The 21,109-nt window shown below is 39.0% G+C and overlaps 1 protein-coding gene across 3 annotated transcripts in view; it reads right to left on the bottom strand.

Moving 5' to 3' along the window:
• Positions 1-562: 562 nt before the first annotated feature.
• The window catches only part of LOC124618753 (calcium-responsive transcription factor-like), a 30,201-nt gene continuing 9,654 nt past the window's right edge, over positions 563-21,109 (bottom strand). The window contains exons 3-5 of one of the 3 annotated variants that reach the window (XR_006980054.1): positions 17,159-17,305; positions 15,644-17,060; positions 563-1,027 (exon numbers count right to left, since the gene is read on the bottom strand). Coding sequence is in view for 2 of the 3 variants with exons in the window: in XM_047145374.1 (XP_047001330.1) it covers positions 16,374-17,060; positions 17,159-17,305 (834 nt within the window). In the remaining variant the exon portion in view is untranslated. Of the gene's footprint in view, positions 1,028-15,320; positions 17,061-17,158; positions 17,306-21,109 lie in introns of those variants that run through there. The other 2 variants (XM_047145374.1, XM_047145373.1) reach the window with 2 other exon arrangements.

Here is a 21,109-nt window from a genome sequence, read left to right on the forward strand (position 1 = left end):
TGTTTCAAGTCTTGCAGGTCCTTTACTGGTGTAGCGTATACCCGGTCTTTCACATAACCCCACAAGAAAAAAATCGAGGGGAGTTATGTAGGGCGAACGTGGCGGCCAAGGAATTGGACTTCCATGGCCAATCCATCATTGCAGGAATGTGTCATTTAAAAATTTTCGGACATCAAGGCTCCAATAGGGTGGTGCACCATCCTGTTAAAACACCACATTTGGCTGCAGGTCTGTTATCTGTGGCACGGCAAATTGTTCCAACATGTCCAGGTAGATGGCTCCATCCACAGTCGGCTCCTGAAAGAAAACTGCCCAACAATGTGATTTATCATCAAACCACACCACACATTAACTTTCGGACTGTCGCGCGTATGTTCCCTAGGTGCATGTGGATTTTCAGATCCCCAGATGTGCACATTGTGACGACTGACAGCCCCTGACAAGTGAAAGGTTGCCTCGTCAGTAAACATTATGATAAAAATGTCTCGTCCGCGACAATGCGATCTAACATGACACATGCAAATTCTTCTCACTTTGGTCGATCATCAGGCTTGATTTCTTGCACAACCTGCACTTTATATGCGTACAAACGTAATCGCTGATGAAGCACTTTGTGCACTGTTGAACGTTTCATATGAAGTTCTCGTGCTGCCTGTCGCACTGACTTCTGTGGACTTTGTTCGAATGACTGTCGCACATGTTCCACATGATGTCCGCTGATCCCAGGCTTACCACCACCATGCCCTTTCGCAACACTCCCAGTAGCCAAAAACTGATCACACCACTTCTTTATAGTCTTGAACGACGGGGGCACTTTGTTGTAAACTTGACGAAAGTTTTTTTTGCACTTGGCTCGCCGATTTTGTCTCTGCATACCACCTACCACTTGTACACGCCCCTTTACATCCTCCATTTTTCTAAAACAACTGATTGCAGCTCCACTATGGCCACTTGGCGTATCAAATTTGCACACCACAAACTTGTTGAGTTGCTCTGTCTGCCCCTTCAGGATTCACAGGTCCACCATCTGTAATGAGAAAGATATAGGATATTAAAATGTTGGAGTCTCATTGTGACACCCTGTAGTTTCTTGCTACTTAGTTAAGTTGTTTACTGTATTTGCTGAACGAAAACCAATAAAATGTGCAGTCACATGGTGTCAAGTGTAACACTAATGGCCATTGCCAAATTGGCAATCGTCGATAATATTAACCTTCCATGAAGGGCTTTAGCCTGACAGTGATTGTACCCAATGACAAGAAATCGGACTATAATTTCGTAATCACAAAGTTACTGAAACAAGCAGCAAATAAACAAGTTTTCAACTACCATTCTACTATTACAAAAGTATACTGTAATTATACACACATGCGATCGCCAGCCTAATTAGGCAATGCAGTGTCAAGTTTTATGATAAACCAGAAATAAACTTCACCTAAGGGAGGTGGTAAGTTCCTATGGCACCAAACTGCTCATGTCATCAATCCCTAAGCTTCCACACTACTTAATCTAATTTAAACTACCTTATGCTAAAGTCAACACATGCACACCCATGCCAGAGGGAGGACTCGAACCTCCAATGGGGGAAGCCATGCGAACTGTGGCAAGGGGCCTGAGACTGCGTGGCTACCCCCTACCCCGCATGGCTTCACTTAAGGGAACTAACCTCACCTGATTCTGTAACTAATCGCTTCTAATACAGTTATTCTCCATGTTATACAGTAACTTGCCCTAGCAAACAATACAACAGCTAACCCTTATGCAGACTGCAAAATGGCCAACAAATGCAGCAATACATACCGTCTCGCAATAAGACTTGCTATTGGCAGAAACTACTATGCAGTACAATGAACAAATGCAGAAAGGACATGTGAACCTACTAATAAAGTCTTACTGGCAATAACATGTGCTACTATTACTTTTTAATAAACATCATGATTTTGAAACATTACCGATTACTATGGACTTTAGAAATTTGCACATGAAGTTACTCTATACAAATGGGCAGTACAGCTATTATTTGTAAGAAAAGTGTTGGTGCAAAATAAATGATTTTATGGACTGCTACACTTGCTCAGAAAGAGCCTTCACTTTCATTTATCACATAACTTAAGTAGTTTATGGGGTTGCTTAAACTTGTATGGTTTGAAGAACCATCATTAATTGTAAATGGTAACACCAAAATTAAGAAAATGGCAAATACCTTTAGTAACAACTTTATGTATAATGAATGATGCAAAATTTAGTTCAACAGTTAACAAGTGAACTTAGCAAACTAGTCTCTCAAGTCAAACTGGCTTTGTAAATGACTGCACAACTTGGAAAAGCACTTTAAAACAACATATAAAAGGAACATAATATTACTAGTTTACAAACCTGTTCAAAGTGAAATAATACTGCTGTCTTTTGAAAACTTTTGCTTACAGTCAGCTATAAGTACTTTATATTTTTGTCATTAATTATTTTAACAGATTCTTATTTAATGAAAATATTTCTTTGTAAACACACTTGAGTGTGCTCCCTGCCGCCGTTGGATAAGCAGCTGCCAGCAGCAAGTCGTATACTCTTAACTCACTTATTTGTTACACAGTTTAATTCTTAATTTCTTTTCGTGTTTTTGGGTACTTGCATTGTTTAATTCATAAAGTTCGGGCATATTATAGTATTTGAGAGTTGTAGCATCGCGTTTTAGTACCTGAATAGTGCAGTTTCCTCAACTTGCGCCATAGGGTGGTGGGGTTTCGGGTTCTGCTGGATAGGTCAGGAGTCCAATACACACAGCAGGCGGCTACATGGGTAGCAGGGGTTGTGTGGTGTGGACTGGGTGGTTTTTTAGGTTAGATGGCCTCGGGCAAGTACAGAAAGGGCAACAGCCTCAAAGGGTGCGGGGCAAAGTCACGATATGCGGGAACCAAGCATCAATCGGTATTGTAATTGTAAACTGTCAAAGCTGCATTGGTAAAGTACCAGGCCTTCAAGCGTTGATAGAAAGCATCGAAGCTGAATCGTTATAGGTACGGAAAGCTGGCTGAAGCCAGATTTAAGTTCTGCCGAAATTTTTACAAAGGCACAGACGGTGTTTAGAAAGGACAGATTGCATGCAACCGGTGGTGGCATGTTTGTCGCTGTTAGTAGTAGTTTATCCTGTAGTGAAGTAGAAGTGGATAGTTCCTGTGAATTATTATGGGTGGAGGTTACACTCAACAACTGAGCTAGGTTAATAACTGGCTCCTTTTACCGACCTCCCGACTCAGCAGCATTAGTGGCAGAACAACTGAGAGAAAATCTGGAACACATTTCACATAAATTTTCTCAGCATGTTATAGTCTTAGGTGGAGATTTCAATTTACCAGATATAGACTGGGACACTCAGATGTTTAGGACGGGTGGTAGGGACAGAGCATCGAGTGACATTATACTGAGTGCACTATCCGAAAATTACCTCGAGCAATTAAACAGAGAACCGACTCGTGGTGATAACATCTTGGACCTACTAATAACAAACAGACCCGAACCTTTCAACTCTGTAAGTACAGAACAGGGAATCAGTGATCATAAGGCCGTTGCAGCATCCCTGAATATGGAAGTTAATAGGAATATAAAAAAAGGGAGGAAGGTTTATCTGTTTAGCAAGATTAATAGAAGGCAGATTTCAGGCTACCTAACAGATCAAAACAAAAATTTCTGTTCCGACATTGACAATGTTGAGTGTTTATGGAAAAAGTTCAAGGCAATCGTAAAACACGTTTTAGACAGGTACGTGCCGAGTAAAACTATAAGGGACGGGTAAAACCCACCGTGATTCAACAACAAAGTTGGGAAACTACTGTGAAAGCAAAGAGAGCTTCACTGCAAGTTTAAATGCAGCCAAAACCTCTCAGACGAACAGAAGCTAAACGATGTCAAAGTTAGTGTAAGGAGATATATCTAAAAACAAAGATGATGTGACTTACCAAACAAAAGTGCTGGCAGGTCGATAGACGCACAAACAAACACAAACATACACACAAAATTCAAGCTTTCGCAACCAACGGTTGCTTCATCAGGAAAGAGGGAAGGAGAGGGAAAGACGAAAGGATGTGGGTTTTAGGGAGAGGGTAAGGAGTCATTCCAATCCCGGGAGCGGAAAGACTTACCTTTGGGGGAAAAAAGGACAGGTATACACTAGCACACACACACTAGTGTAAGGAGAGCTATGCATGAAGCGTTCAGTGAATTCGGAAGTAAAATTCTATGTACCAACTTGACAGAAAATCCTAGGAAGTCATGGTCTTACATTAAATCAGTAAGTGGCTCGAAACAGCATATCCAGACACACTGGGATGATGATGGAATTGAAACAGAGAATGACACATGTAAAGCTGAAATACTAAACACCTTTTTTCAAAGCTGTTTCACAGAGGAAGACCGCACTGCAGTTCCTTCTCTAAATCCTCGCACAAACGAAAAAATGGCTGACATCGAAATAAGTGTCCAAGGAATAGAAAAGCAACTGAAATCACTCAACAGAGGAAAGTCCACTGGACCTGACGGGATACCAATTCGATTCTACACAGAGTACGCGAAAGAACTTGCCCCCCTTCTAACAGCCGTGTACCGCAAGTCTCTAGAGGAACAGAAGGTTCCAGATGATTGGAAAAGAGCACAGGTAGTCCCAGTCTTCAAGAAGGGTTGTCGAGCAGATGCGCAAAACTATAGACCTATATCTCTGACATAGATCTGTTGTAGAATTTTGGAACAAGTTTTTTGCTCGAGTATCATGTCATTTTTGGAAACCCAGAATCCACTCTGTAGGAACCAACATGGATTCCGGAAACAGTGATCGTGTGAGACCCAACTCGCTTTATTTGTTCATGAGATCCAAAAATTATTAGATACAGGCTCCCAGATAGATGCCATATTCCTTGACTTCCAGAAGGCGTTCGATACAGTTCCGCACTGTCGCCTGATAAACAAAGTAAGAGCCTACAGAATATGAGACCAGCTGTGTGGCTGGATTGAAGAGTTTTTAGCAAACAGAACACAGCATGTTGTTCTCAATGGAGAGACGTCTACAGATGTTAAAGTAACCTCTGGCGTGCCACAGGAGAGTGTTATGGGACCATTGCTTTTCACAATATATAAACGACCTAGTAGATAGTGTCGGAAGTTACATGCGGCTTTTCGGGGATGATGCTGTAGTATACAGAAGTTGCAGCATTAGAAAATTGCAGCAAAATGCAGGAAGATCTGCAGCAGATAGGCACTTGCTGCAGGGAGTGGCAACTGACCCTTAACATAGACAAATGTAATGTATTGCGAATACATTGAAAGAAGGATCCTTTATTGTATGGTTATACGATAGTGGAACAAACACTGGAAGCAGTTACTTCTGTAAAATATCTGGGAGTATGCGTGCAGAACCATATGAAGTGGAATGATCATATAAAATTAATTGTTGGTAAGGCGGGTGCCAGGTTGAGATTCATTGGCAGAGTCCTTAGAAAATTTAGTCCATCAACAAAGGAGGTCGCTTACAAAACACTCATTCGACCTATACTTGAGTATTGCTCATCAGTGTGGGATCCATACCAGGTTGGGTTGACAGAGGAGATAGAGAAGATCCAAAGAAGAGCGCCGCGTTTCGTCACAGGGTTATTTGGTAAGCGTGATAGCGTTACGGAGATGTTTAGCAAACTCAAGTGGCAGACTCTGCAAGAGAGGTGCTCTGCATCGCGGTGTAGCTTGTTGTCTAGGTTTTGAGAGGGTGCGTTTCTGGATGAGGTATCGAATATATTGCTTCCCCCTACTTATATCTCCCGAGGAGATCACGAATATAAAATTAGAGAGATTCGAGCGTGCACGGGAGCCTTTCCGGCAGTCGTTCTTCCCGCGAACCATGCGCGACTGGGACAGGAAAGGGAGGTAAAGACAGTGGCACATGAAGTGCCCTCTGCCACACACCGTTGGGTGGTTTGCGAAGTATAAATGTAGATGTAGAAAACTTAAAGATGGAAAATTATGTGCAATAAATCATTTCCTACTGTATAGAGAACTAATCAAAGTTCATACTCCACAAAATATAAAAACTGCAGAACGTTTTATTGCCAAAACAACCAGTTTCACCGAAACACAGGATACTCAGAATTAATTCACTTGGAAAGGACACTGTCTAGGAATGTGACTGGGTGCGCGCATGTAATTTAGAGGTTCTACAAAAAGTTATTATTCAGTACATAATACCTGGACCATTGGATGTACATATTTAGATAACAATTCTGCTGAAGGTGGTAGCATTTGTGGCAATTTACTTCGGCCATAAAATTTACAGTAAAGCAACCACGGTTCTTGATGTTAGCCACGCCCTGATATCGCTCTTCTCGGCATCGTAAATTCAAGCAAACAGTGCCAATAATGATACCATAGTCGATATACCACTTTACATTTCAAGGCTAATTTACATGCTCACAAGCGCTTCTTGTCTCAATTAATGCCACGATATTGGACCAACGCTGCCGCTAACCACTCAGTAACACAGTCAGAACTCGACCATACGCTCTCCACAAAAGAATCAAGTGCCCTGTGTGCCAAGTCCGCCTTTTCCAGTCCCACCAAACTACTTCTGTAATGGCACAGCTTTACTACAGGTTTTACATTTAGCTTCCCTACTTATGGACCAGTAAAATATCGAGGGTTTTTACAAATTATTCCATTCATGGAGTATTACACATAAAACCACAGAGAAAGTTACAACATAATTTCTTAAAATGCCAAAACAGTTAACATAATTATTACACATTTATACAACCAAAGATCTTGACTATGCAGATACACTAGGGTACAATATCAGCAGAGAACTTATACAAATTATACATTAACCCATTGATTATTGAAGTTACAAGGACATTCCCGTTTTTGGTAAAAGTCTTGGGACAGATGCATGTAATTGTGTGCATATGTCTTCAGCATCAGTCTTTTTGGAATTATGGAATGTTTAATGCTCATAATTTTCGAGGATTCTGGCGAGCAAAGGTCTCCTCCATAAAAGTCAGCACGGGTTCTACAAATGGAGATCTTGTGAGGCTCAGCTCACTTTGTTCCTCCATGGGATCCATAGTGCTATAAACAGCAGAACTCAGGTTGGTGTCATGTTTCTTGGCTTTGGGAAGGGATTTGGCACCATCCTGCATTGTCATTTACTTAGGAAGAATGTGAGCTTACCAAGCATCAGACCAGGTTTGCAACTGGGTTAGGGACTTTCTTCCAGTTGGAACTCGGTACATTGCTCTCAATGGAACAAAACCAACAGATGTGAAGGTGGTTTCCGGAGTGCCTCTAGGAAGTGTGATGGGGCTGTTGCTGTTTACAACATATATCGGTGATCTGGCAGAAAGCATTCAGTGTTCTTCAGGATGTTTCGCAGATGATGTGGTTGCCTATAAGAGAATAGCTACGCTGCAAGACATTACTGATTTGCAGCATGACTCACAGAGAACTGATGAATGTGCAGCCTCTGGCAGTTAACTGTGACCTTAAATAAATGTAACGTATTGAATATACACAGGAACACTGTTGTACAACTGTACTATTGGTGACAGATTACTGGAAGCAATACCTACCATAAAGTGTCTTAAGAGTAACTGTGTGGACCAACCTTACGTGGAATGATCACATAAAATGAATGGTGGGAAAAGCAGATGACAGACTGAAATTCATGAGGAATCTTAAAGTGATGCAATTCACTGACAAAGGGAGAAGCATGTAGAACTCGGGACCTACAGAAGAGCTTCTGTAAAGTTTGGAGGGTAGGAGACGAGGTACTGGCAAAAGTAGAGCTGTGAGGACGGGGCATGAGTCGTGCTTGGGTAGCTCAGTTGGCAGAACACTTACCTGCGAAAGGCGAAGATCCCGAGTTCGAGTCTCGGTCTGGCACACAGTTTTAATCTGCCAGGAAGTTTCATCAGTGGCAGGCATTGCAGGGAAGGCAATGCCCATCACAAAGATGTTTACTATTGAAATTTCAAGTGAGCACACTCTGGGAAGAGTCTGACAAATGTTGCTTCATCCCACATACTACTCACGAAATGACAAAAACGAGAAAATTCAAGGGATTGAAGCTAATACCAGCAGTCCAGCTTAATATCTGATACGTCCTGCATCGCAGGGCCAGAATATTAAAATCATTTTTGGCTCATCACGGAGTGCTAGGGGCTTGCTTTGTCCCACATACTTCTCACGAAGTGACAAAAACGAGAAAGTTCGAGGGACTGAAGCTGATACCAGCCGTCATTCTTTCCACATGCTCTTCGCAAGGGGAACAGAGGGGGGGGGGGGGGGGGGTTACCAGTAAGAAGTGCCAGAGGTACTCTCTGCCATATTCCATTATGTGGCTTGCACAGTATGATGCAGGCATAGACTGATAGACTGATGATACATCTGCTGTATCTAATAGGTCACTGTCTCTCTAACTTCCAACTCACATTCAGTTGACCTTACAAACTTTGAGAAATTTGTAACCCAGATAGTCACATCTTGTTCCACAATCTTCTGACATTAACTTTTATTACATGCACTAATGGTAAGAACACAACTTGTCATTACTGGCATTCATGAGCATTGCGTGCTATCATGAGACAACTGAATGAAATTTGTAGACGGAGAGTCTCTATTCAGAGACATGTGAAGGGTATGGGGAAAGACAGTGGTAACCCTCAAATTGAATTTTTGAAACCCAGTAGAGTAATAAAATTGTAACTCTGATCTCCAATAGTTGATGTGACAAGTTCATCTTACTGATGACTAATAGCAGCACAACACTGGTCTGTTTCTATGGGAATCCACACACACCAGTGGGAGATAATGGTAACCCACAAATTCAAAATGGAGGCAGCAACAGACTGGAGTAAAGGAAATTGATATTTCTCCAATTTTAAGTGAAATGTGTGGGGATTCTAGAGATTTTGACTGGTTTAATGTGACAATGATCCAGGCTTCTGTTTAAACAAGGAATCCAGGTTTCCATTTAAACAAGGAGATGGAAGAATCTAGTAATATTAATTGTAGTAAAAGTGAGGTAAGTTTTGTTTTCCACATCATGTTGTTATTTCCTGGCTACCCATTATCTTTGTGTGGCCTAGTTAGGCTGCATTTTTTTATTTCTATATTGAGCTGAAGATCTCGATAAGACGATACAATCAAGTCACTACACTTTTTAATGCAACTAGATCATACTGTGTAAATCGTGCAATGTTTACAAAAAAGTACACTTGTATTTATGGGTTACTATTTTATTTCACTGATGAGGTTATCATTTTATTGACTTAACAGAACATTTTTACAATTACAGTTTCTATAGAATAATTTTTTACCAGTATAGAGAGACCCACAACAGAACTGATCCTGGAAATTAAGACACCATAATGGTAACATTAAGAAACAGAAAAAAACAAAACAAATTACACCAGGAGAAACTTGCAAAGAACAGTGGATGTTAACACACTACAAAAAAAGGTACTGTGAGCCAGGTGAGAAATTTAGTCAGTGTTTCCTGTAAATGTCCTAAAAAGTATTTTGAACGGACTGGGGAGAGGCTTATAAGAAGCATAAATAAGTCTTTTGGAACACTGGGAGTTTCAATAGACAAAATGCATTACTGTTTGGTTCCATGCAGCTAGGAACAATAAAATTAATATATGAAGGGAATGAGATTAGCAGATGTAACAAGACTGTGTGATACAGCATTATACAACACAGCAGAAGCACTGATGTGTATAAAGATGCATTTTTCAGCGTCCATGGTTTCCAACACAACAGTGGCACACTAGAAAATATATAATCAAAGATGCGAGCATGGGCTACTATTCCACCAGAAGAGAGAAGCAAACAAGCACAGACCACATGCCTGCTCAGAGGGAAACATAATCATTTAAGAAACATACAGAAGGTGTTCCGAAATACAAAAGTCACTACAAAAGAAAAGATAATGGCAATAAATTGTGTGTGTTGATAGAATATTCATACAAAGTTGCTATAGTCACTATAAAGGTGAATACTGTCCTGACATCAAAGCAAAGCCTGTGTCTTTCAATACGTATCAGTGCAATTTTTTAAGATTTTAGTATTTCTTTCAAAATGTCAAAAATTAAATACTTCCGAACAAACTGAGAGCTGTGAAAACAAACAATAAAAATGAAGAGAAGTAAATATAGAGAAGGAATTACATCTCAGAAAAGCCCAGGCAGGGCAAGATAACGTAAAATACAAACAGAGCAGGGAGTTTTTGATGAAGATATCATTGTAATAACTTTTGATCTAGAACAGGCTCTCCTCACTAAAAGTCTCCACAGGGCCAATGCAGGCAAAATTATGGACATAACTTTCACATTCATCTCTGTAATTTGTCACCAGGTTGGCTTTTGTTTGGGACATAACAGTAGCATCGAGGTGGCAGCTGCTTGCTGAAGTATTTTAAGATTACAATATATAAGGCAATATATAGATTGCAATTTCAGACAACTGCTTCAGGCAATTAAAATATGGCACATTGTGTATGTTTGGATGCTGCTTACTGCGAAAGGAAGACTTTTTGCTGATAAGCACCATTTCCCATTTTCTGGACATTCCACATTACCAAGTTATAGAGACTTTAGTGTTGAAGAGAAGTATGTTCACTGAAAAGAGCAGTTTGTATGTGCCCCTGAAGAATATGTGGACATCCACAAGTAGCATGGCCAAATGAGACAATTTTGTGTCCATGTTATGTCATCAGAAGTTTTTTACACTCCAGTGACATGAAATCTGTGTTTAGTCAGAAGAATATCTCAGAAGAAGGGCATAAGGTATTAATGCAAGATGCAGCATGGCTCATCCTCACTGTGCATGAGCCAAGCATCTTGTTAGTATCATATTCATTTCATGGAAAAGATTGGCAGGAGTTCAACTTCAACAAACAATGTTGTCCTCTAACTTTACAGAGTGTCAGTTTTCCAAAGAAGTATTCCGGGTCACACCAAACTGTGAGCCAAAGAAGAAACAAGACCTCAATTCTACACTGAAATGGATAGCTTCTACTTATCACAACTTCCACAGAGCCATAAAAACTAAGAAAACCTCTACAACAAAGGATGAGCACGAGGCGGCATCTGCAGATATGATGAGAACTTTCAGCAATGTGTTAATTGCAGGAATACAATTCTATGCACAAAATATGTTCACCACTGCTACGGAAATATAAACATTTGTACACCATTAATTCAAATTTCATATTTCTTTATATTAATTTTGAATGGTTCACCCTTTGAACAGTGAATACCAGTTGCATTAACCCTTTGACTGCTATGTGCAACACAGCGGTCACACCTCATGTGCTGCATTGCCGCACCGCTCGTCGTGCGCTAGATCCTGAATACCTTCTGGCGCGCACGCCACGCGCAGTGCTTTCGACAGGTTTGCTGTTTTTTCAGTTTTCTATTTTGTTCTGGTCTTTGGACTTGCTTTGGAAGAATCGGAGGTATTTATTTACAATATTTACACTTCATTTTCATGTCACATGCATTTTTATTATAATGTATATACAAATGAAGACATTAGGGACATACTTCTACATTCTCTCAAAACAAGGTTTAACAGTTTTTTATTGCTGAAATCGTTTGTGATAAATTTTGAAGCACGGATAAGCACAGAGTTACATTGCATTCCTTACAGCACAACTTAGTTTTCTTCCTAACTCCATTTCGAGCACAGACGATTGTCTTGTACTTTTCCCACTGATCTCGTAAATGTGTCGACACGTTTAGTCTTGTTGGGTACTCGACATTTAGCACCACGTACCGTCTTGCGATTGACATAAAAAGTTGCAAAACTTTCTCTAATTACACTAAGATAAAACTTTTCGTATTCATTTTCGTCCCATATTTCCAGTACAGTAGAGTCTCGATTATCTGACCTAAACTGGCCGCGGCAAGGTCGGATAAGTGGGAAGGTTGGCTAACATGGAAAATAATACAAAAAAACACAAAAATTAAACTAAAGTAGGCCAAATGAGTTAAACATTTAATACAATACAAATCAAATTAGACTGAATAGATATTTACTGGATGAAGTAGTCAGTAATTGTCTTTTGTTTGCCTGCTGTTTGCCATTTTTTTGCCACTAAATCACGTAGTCTCTTAAGAAGTAAAACCTCGGTAGACGATGTTTCCTCCAGTTGCTCTACATATTTTAAGGGGGGTAGCACATCAAATGGGCCGACTTGGAGCAGGAGAGACACCACAGGACATTTTAATTTCCACTGTCTATTCTTTTACAAACAAATTCATAAAACTTTGTCAGCATGACCAGGAAGGATTCAGAATTCACACTCTTAGCAGTGGAACTTCGAAAATAATAACAAAATAATTTTTTTACATGTGAAATTTCATCATTTTTTCACTTATTAATGGTAGCACTTTTCTTCATAAGCAAGAGAGATCCTTCGATGAACCATACTTAAAGGTGTACGAAACTCTAGGATTTTCCAAATCTATTAAAAACTGTGGTAAAAACTGAGGTAAATAACTATAAAATTTGTGTTTTTTCTAATCATGAAGTTTAAAATATAACAGCTCATCCGTTTTTTCATAAATTAAATAAATTCTAGAGTTTCATACACCTGTAAGTATGGTATGTATGCTGTGCAAAATTCATCGAAGAATCTCTCTAACTTACGAAGAAAAGTGTACCTATAGCAACAAGTGCAACCATTAGTAAGTGAAAAAAATGATGAATTTTCACACGCAAAAAAAATTTACTTTGTTATGTTTTCGAACTTCCACTGCAATGAGTGTGAATCCTGAATCTTTCCTGGTGATGCTGACAAAGTTTTATGAATTTTGTAAAAGTACAGACACTGGAAATTAAAATGTCCTGTGATGCCTCTCCTGCTCCAAGTCGACCCGTTTGACGTCCTACCCCCCTTACAGAAGTTTCTAAGGCCTTGTGTCCTTCGTTGTGAGAAATCTTGGGCGCACTTTCCTCCACTACATACGCTTCTTCATCATCCTCTTTTTCATTTACCATGTTGGCTATTTCTTCATCTGTCACTTCAAATTCTTCATCTTGGACAATCCATTCATTTATGTCATCTTCTGTGGCATCAGCACATCCCGGAACTTTTCGTAACAATGAAAGCAGGGTAGTATTTTCTGGTTCGGTTTGCTGCTGCAGATTTTCATCATCTGGAGAATTTTTCTTGCTTTTCCTGTAGCAAAATTTTCCAGGATTTTGCAATTGTATTTGCTCCAACACTCTACCAAGATTGGGCCACGTCATAAGCTACGTCTTTCAAATTAATACGGTGCAACTTGCTCTAGCATATCTTCTCCCTTTTCCATAGCATTAATTAAAGTGAAAAGCAAGTTTCTACGGTAGTTCTTTATATCTTGATCTTGAAGTTCATCTTCATTAGGATGACAAGTGGAATTGTCTAGAAGCAACAGTGCTTTGCGGGGCAAGTTGTTCGCTTTTAAAAACTTTTCAGTTTGTGGCATGAACTCATTAAAAAACCATTCTTTAAAAATGTCTGAACTCATCCAAGCATTTTTTTGGTTGTAATATTTCACTGGTAAAGCATTTTTAGGCGCATTTTTAAATTGCTCTCAGTTTTTTTTTTTTTTTTTTTTTTTTTTTTTTTTTTTTTTTTTTTACCTATCATAGACAGTTTTATTTTCAAATTTGCTGTGGCGTTACTGCATGCAAGAATTGTCACTCTTTCTTTGTTACGTTTGTAACCTGGCACTGCCTTTTCGGCCTTTGACGCTAATGTTTTTTTCCGGTAACATTTTGAAATTGCGACCAGTCTCGTCGCAGTTAAAAATTTGATCACCTGTAAGTTTGCCTTGTCCAATATCTTGTGAAGTTTATTCCTAAACAAGTGAACAGCTTCAAAATTTGCTGAAAGCTTTTCACCACAGACATTAACTTGCCAAATTCTGTATCTTTTCTTCCATCTAGCTGTGAAATCGGGTTCACCTTCGTTTAGTTCATTACGAAACTTTAAGGCTTTTTCCTGCAAAATAGGTCCCGACATGGGTACACCTTTATCTCAATGTTGAGTAAACCATAGGAACAAAGCTTCACATACTTTTTCATAATCACATTTTTTTCATGGTTTTCCGATCTTCCAAAACAGCCGAGGTTGTTCGCTGAGAACACCACTTCTCAATTTCATTGCGGCTCCTTTTCCAGTCTCCAACTGTTGTTTTCACGACAGTAAAAATATTGCACCACTTTTAATAAAGTTTCACCATTGTCTATTCTTTTTTCTTTTATTGAAACGAGCACCTTTTTCCGTTTTGAAGCCATCACCACTAATTTTTACAATAAACAAAGTGCAACACGGCCACTCCACTACATATCTAAGTTAGCACTGAGGAGTGAGGAGTAGCAGACGGCTACAATGAACTGAGTATCAACAAAAAACATGTTAGTCACTGACCTTTCGGCTGGCTCACGGCCGGTGCGGTGAAAGGGTCAGATAATACAGAAGGTCGGATAACCGAAGATCAGATAATCGAGACTCTACTGTACAAGCAAAAGGCATTGAACCTTGTCAGGTCCAAAATATGGAGAAACAATTTCCTGTACCACTTAGACAATTTCCGTGTACTTTCCACTGTTTTTATTAGCATGTTGCTTCGGTCGACTAGTCTCATTGATTTATTGTAATCTTTTACCACACTTGGTTTCAATTTCAGATCACCACTCTTCCAATCTCTTTTTGAAGTCAGATGCATTTCAGCTTTATGGTACGTTAACAGCATCCAGACTTCCTTCTTGTCCTGCCGCTTCAGAGTGATTAGCTTTCCTGATTCTGAGGATCAGAAAGTTATTTCTCCTTTGTTCAGTTTTTCCTCCATTACTGGCACTTCCTTCCCCATTTGCCTAACTGTACCATATGCATTTGTCACTCTATCATACAATCATATCTGGGCTGGTATACCAATTGTCGACAAACAGCATATGTCCATTCTCTAAGTAAGGTTGGAGTAAAGTGGCTACAGTTTTCCAGACACTCCCATACCATGATTATCAACGTCTGTATGTGTGAGCCAACATAAACAGTAAAATCCAGTATATAATTTGTCTCGCAATTGCAAATTACAAAAATTTTAATTCCAAACCTACTTCTCTTTGCTGGAATATATTGCTTTACTTTCAGACAGCCTTTGAACGGCATCCAGAGATTCATCTATACAGAGTTTCTCATAAGGATAGAAAGTTTCCTTGAACATTTTCTGAAAATGTTCTACAACAGGCCGAATTTTCGATAAGTAATCCCCATTTAGGGGCAAAGTGTTGTCACGGAAATGCAGTAAATTCAACAGCAAAAAACATTGGTCGTTGGAGATTATTTTGGAAAAAAATTGTGTTTCCAGCAAAGGATCTGTCAACCAATAGTCACTCACTTGTAACTTTTCACTCTAGCCATCAGAAAGGAAAATGCTATAAAGACATGCATTTCTGGCACATTTTTGTCACTCCACTTATGTATTCTAACATTTGTCTTTGGTTCGCAATAGGCCGATCGATACGTATAATATTTATTCGTTTTCTGGCTAGTCATTTCAACAATGTCTGTCTTTACAAAAAGTCTAAAGGAACAGAGGCAGCTCTCATTTTCACTTACGTGAGCTTTCATTCCTGGTGAGGATTCGTAGAACTGACAGTCCTTGACTGCAGCACCTTAGACCGATCGTGTTGCAGTTAGAGCAAACGATAAGGTGTGGTGAGAGTCTGCCAGTAGCACTGCAAACAAACAGGCGTCTTATTCAAGCACATCTAAACAACAGGCGACTCAATGTCTCAGAACTTCTACAGCAGTTGGCAGCACCCTGGGCATGGCAGCAGTGAAATGCTGTGGCAGTCAGCAGCATCCAGGGCATGGCACTCTTGGACTGCTGTAGCAGTCAGCCACAATCAAAGGGTTAATAATAAAATGTCGATATCTTTTGTATGAAATATTGATTTTAACTTTTCAAACTGAATATCTCCATTCATAGCCAATACTTCCCTAGACCCCTCATGTTATAGTTTAGGTGAACTATCTTTTGAAAAATACATGCAGTGTGATTCATTTTTACTTATCTTATTGTACAGCTACATCTGGTTTTGCTCTGAAGCAGAGTTACCATAGATGCTTCAGACACACAACAGTTTCAGCATATTCAGTGAAATTTGATTCCTCGTGCCAGTTCCTAGCAATGACCAATATTAAAAATGAATGGCTACAATAATATTTTAACTACTTCTTGAAAAATAGACCCGATAAACTTTTACCAAAACTTATATATTAAGCTATATGTACATATCCAGAAATGCAAATGTGGACAAGTAAACACTGTGCAACTCACCACTGTTCAAATATGTTTCTCTATTTTAAAATTTGTTGCCACTGTTAAAGGAAGGTCACTGCCTGCATGGTCTGACAATTCTACACTACGCTGCACATTTCTAAGGTCATCTACAAGTTTTTTTATTGTTTCATCACTGCAATTGTATGTGAGATCTATAATATTTTTACATATGTCTCTTGCCTCTTGAGACAGGGATGAACAAGGGCTTGATTTTTCAGGACTGGTGTGCTTTTTGTTCCTTTCATCACTGCTGCTGGTATTCTGTACACCATTTCTTACAGAATTAATTGGTGCAGTACACCTGCTGCTTGAGTCACATCCATATGCCTTATCAGTCTGGATCTCTAATGAATCTTCACCAAAAATTCTCTTTCTTGTCCTATACACATGGTTATAAATAGTTTTGTCTGTGGGGTAAAATGCAGTGTTTACACGGTCTGGTCTAGCTGGCCCACTGAAGTTTGTCTCAACAAACTTTTCAAGAAGCAATTTTATTTCTCTTACTGATGTTGTTCCATTTTTGACATGGTTCCGTATTTCCAAAGCTAGCCGAGGATGCAGATCTCCGCTTGTTTTCATATGTGCTGCACTGTGTGTGTGGTGCTCTGGTGGTGAAGCAACCACATACAAGCGAAGAAAGCTTTCTGGTTTATTGGGTAACTCCAAATGCTTCTTCAAGCTATCAATAACCTTTAAAACAATAATTATCACTTAATTAGGAACATTAAGTACATTGAGTTTGCAAAGTAATGTGTGCACAACAAATGAACATTTTTAACTACACTCACCATTTTTTTTGTCTTGCGATCATTCTCTGACAGGACTAAATAGCCAGGATAAACTCTGACACATTTTACTAAAAATGTGGCAGGACAGTCACTTTTCTTGGTATCCATAAACAACTTTCGCTTTTTATTTGGGATGATATGGTCAACCTGGATGCGTAAAACATACAGTAAAATTTAATAAAGAAGCTTTCAACAGATGTACTTTCTGTGGGGATTAAATCTGTGATTCCAACACTCTGAGATACCCAGGTCCTCCAATGTATGAAATCTTGCAGCTATGACAGCATTTAACAAAGGATGACTGATAATTGAAGTAAGATGTGAAAATGATGTAAATCCCAAAGCTGCAATCATTTCAATAAAACAAAAATAGTTCCAGAATACCATAATTAAGTAACATGGCCACAATAGGATAAACATTCTGCCATACTGACTATACTGTACTTAGCACAGGAAGGAACTTGTGGCACTATTGAAGATCTTGGCTTCTCTTCAAATCTCTCATCAGATATTAAACATAGCTTTACATGTTACAATTGAAATTATAGCACATAGCAGGATTTTTTCTAGGCTAAAACGATTTTTCCAAGCACCTTATAAATGAAACATGGGTTAAAATAAAATGTACACAGAAGCAATACTGAATGAAAATTCAAAGTTCCTGTTAATATTTACATTCCAATTTGAAGTAGTGTTTCCAAAAATTTGAATTAATTAAAACACCCAAGAAAAATAACTGTCTCAACAAATGATGAAGAAAAGCCAATTTTTTGAGTAAACACCTCAGAATTAAAGCCACTAAACTGTAACAGAACCCAGACAAAACTTACAGCTTAGCAAATAATGTTTTTGCTACCCACCACTATGGATGAACTAAATATAGAGCATAATCTAATACAACAAAACCATAGCAGATTCAGATGAAATGCCAGTCTACTGACCAAAGGACTGATTACAGCAGAAAACACCCATTAGTGCAAAACATACAACAATCTTTCACTAAAAACCCACCTCATTATTCTCAGCCTCTTCAAATATAACAGAAACTAGCAAGAACTGCTGACTGGACCTAATGAAGTATTATTTGTAAAACCCAAAACCATTGTTTGGATTGGTATACACCTACAGAATTCACATCAATCGTGTTCTGTTTCCGGCTGCACAGTAATGATATAAGTGTGTGTAAGTCACTATGTGGTAATAGCTTGTTCTTTACCAACCAACTTGTATTTTATTTATTTATACTTTTAGTTCTGTAGAAAAGAACAGTCCAAACATGAATGAGCAACAAAGGTTAGTAATAAAAAATAACAAAAAAATTACACCATTCATTTTCATAAAAGTTGGTGGTTACATGGTAGCATAAATAACACTGTAATGAAAAATTGCTTAAATGTTTCTAGAAACCCCTGAAAATTGAAGTGCACTTAGAGGAAAAGTCTCCATTTAGGCTTAAAAGTGTGAACAAAACTTCTACAGTCTTTTGGGTCTTTTGATTTCTTACTTAAAAGGCATACAGAAAAATGCTGCACACTCTTCTGCACAAATGCCCAAGGAGTGTGATCTAATTTCATACCCGATTTCCCACTAGGATTAGCTGAGTGAAGGCTGCAAGTTCTTTGGAACAAGCTCAAATTGTTCAAAACAAATGCCACAGAGAGGCCTATGGGTCATTCCACATTAAATCACCCAATAATTTTAGGATTTCTAACCCTTGTAACACTATTATCAATATTACCTGTAATGGACTTATCTTATTTGTCTATTTTTACTTAATGTGACTTCTGTATAACCATGCTCTTTGATGTGACTTCTATGTAATTGTACTTAATCTATGGATGTAATTTCAAAAGTTATACAGGGTGGTCCATCTGAAGTTTCGGATGAGATTATCTCAAAAACTATACATCGGGTAAAAACAGTGGGTAAGACAAGTTTGTAAGCTCAAATGGGGACATAAATGATACTACATGTGACCCCCAGCTCCCGCCCCCTTGGATGGGGTGGGGGCAACTTTCAAATCTTAAATGGAAACACCCATTTTTTATTGCAGATTCGGATTCTCCATAAAAAAAGTAATCAAGTTTTGTGTGAAACATTTTTTTAAACCATTGACAGATGGCACTGAATCGAGAAAAAAGAAAAACTGGGGAAGAACTCAGATTTATTCAGAATGATCCGAGAAGGATGCATCAAATCAATACAAAACATGCACCAATTCTTTCATTACACAAAATGTATCCCACCCGCCACAGTTTTTAATGGAGGGAAGCGGAATGGTAGTAAAATCTCATTAGGGAACTCTTCACCATTGCATTACTCACCCAACTGTCGTGCTACGGTAGCCAAACTTTGAACTATGGCTCAGTGTAAAGGTCGGTGCAATGCGATCAGATGTCACTTCACTTTCAGATTGTGAACCGTAAATATCAACTGAAGAAAGTAAATTACTCGTTAGTGAAACATGGCTCACTATCCTCCTACAGAGATTGTTGATATGATGTTAATTTTAGGCGAATGCCATAACAATTACACTGCAGCTGCGCAATTGTACGTGGATCGTTTCCCAAACAGACGACATCCAAGCGAAAACATTATTCAAAATTGCACTCAACGAGCTCGAAATGGATACATGCACCATCCACCACATCATCGCGAATACAATGAAAATGACGTTCGTACCCCTACCGTTCTTGCCTGTGTTCAACTGGATCCTGAAATTAGTAGTCGTACAATTCAGAGACAAACTGGAATACCGAAATAAACTGTTTTGAGGATTTTGAAGGCACACAATTATCATGCGTATCATATCACACTGTGACAATGATTTTTTTGGATACGTTATGTTCACTGATACAGCTTGATTCAAAAACAATGGTGAATTAAATCGTTAATGATTGTCATTATTGGTCTCCTGTCAACCTTCACTGGCGCACCCACATCAACAATCAACACCAATAGTCGTTAATGGTCTGGTGTGGAATTTTTAAACAGTTGCTTGATAGGACCGTATTTTCTTGACCGAAATGTTACTGGGGAATCTTATTTACAACTTCTCCGTGATGATTTGTTGGAGCTAATGGCAGATGTCGATTTAGAAACTAGGCAATGAATGTGGTTCCAACAGAATGGAGCAGCTCCCCATTATGCTAAAAATGTGTGGAATGTTTTAAATTTACGGTACTCTGGTCGGTGGATAGGATGCAGCAGACCAATTCAGTGGCCTCCACACTCACCAGACCTAACATCTCCTGATTTTTTCTTGTGGGGTTATTTAAAAAATATTGTTTATGAAAGACAGCCCACAACACAAAACGATATGGTGCAACACATTTGAAGAGCGTGTGCAGCCATACCAAGGGATGTGCTGCTCAACACTGTTGACAACTTTCGCAGACGATTGACTTCATGCATTGAAGCATATGGGGATAATTTTGAACAATTTCTTCAGGCTAATTTCATTAATTAAGTACTCCAAATTGTGAGAGGCAAGGGGACTCACACTAATGAAGCACCCCCACATGTGAGAGGCAAGGGGACTCACACTAATGAAGCACCCCCACATGTGAGAGGCAAGGGGACTCACACTAATGAAGAACCCCATAGGAACATCATTCTACTAGGTCCACGTCATCGTTCCTCAGTAACGCTAAAAGTAGGATACAGTACATTCTGTACAAAACTAGCTTAATTTGGTGTAGCAAAAGAATTGGTGCACATGTTTTATCGATATGATGCGTCTTTCTCTGATAATTCTAAATAAATCAGAGTTCTTCCCAAATTTTGCTTTTTTCTCGATTCAGTGCCATCTGCCAATGGTTTAAAAAAATGTTTCACACTAAACTTGATTACTTTTTTATGAAGAATCCAAATCTGCAATAAAAAATGGGTGTTTCCATTTAAGATTTAAAAGTTGCCCCCGCCCCACCCAATGGGGCGGGAGCTGGGGTC

Source organism: Schistocerca americana, chromosome 1 (genome assembly GCF_021461395.2).
Source record: "Schistocerca americana isolate TAMUIC-IGC-003095 chromosome 1, iqSchAmer2.1, whole genome shotgun sequence".
Lineage (NCBI taxonomy): Eukaryota > Metazoa > Arthropoda > Insecta > Orthoptera > Acrididae > Schistocerca > Schistocerca americana.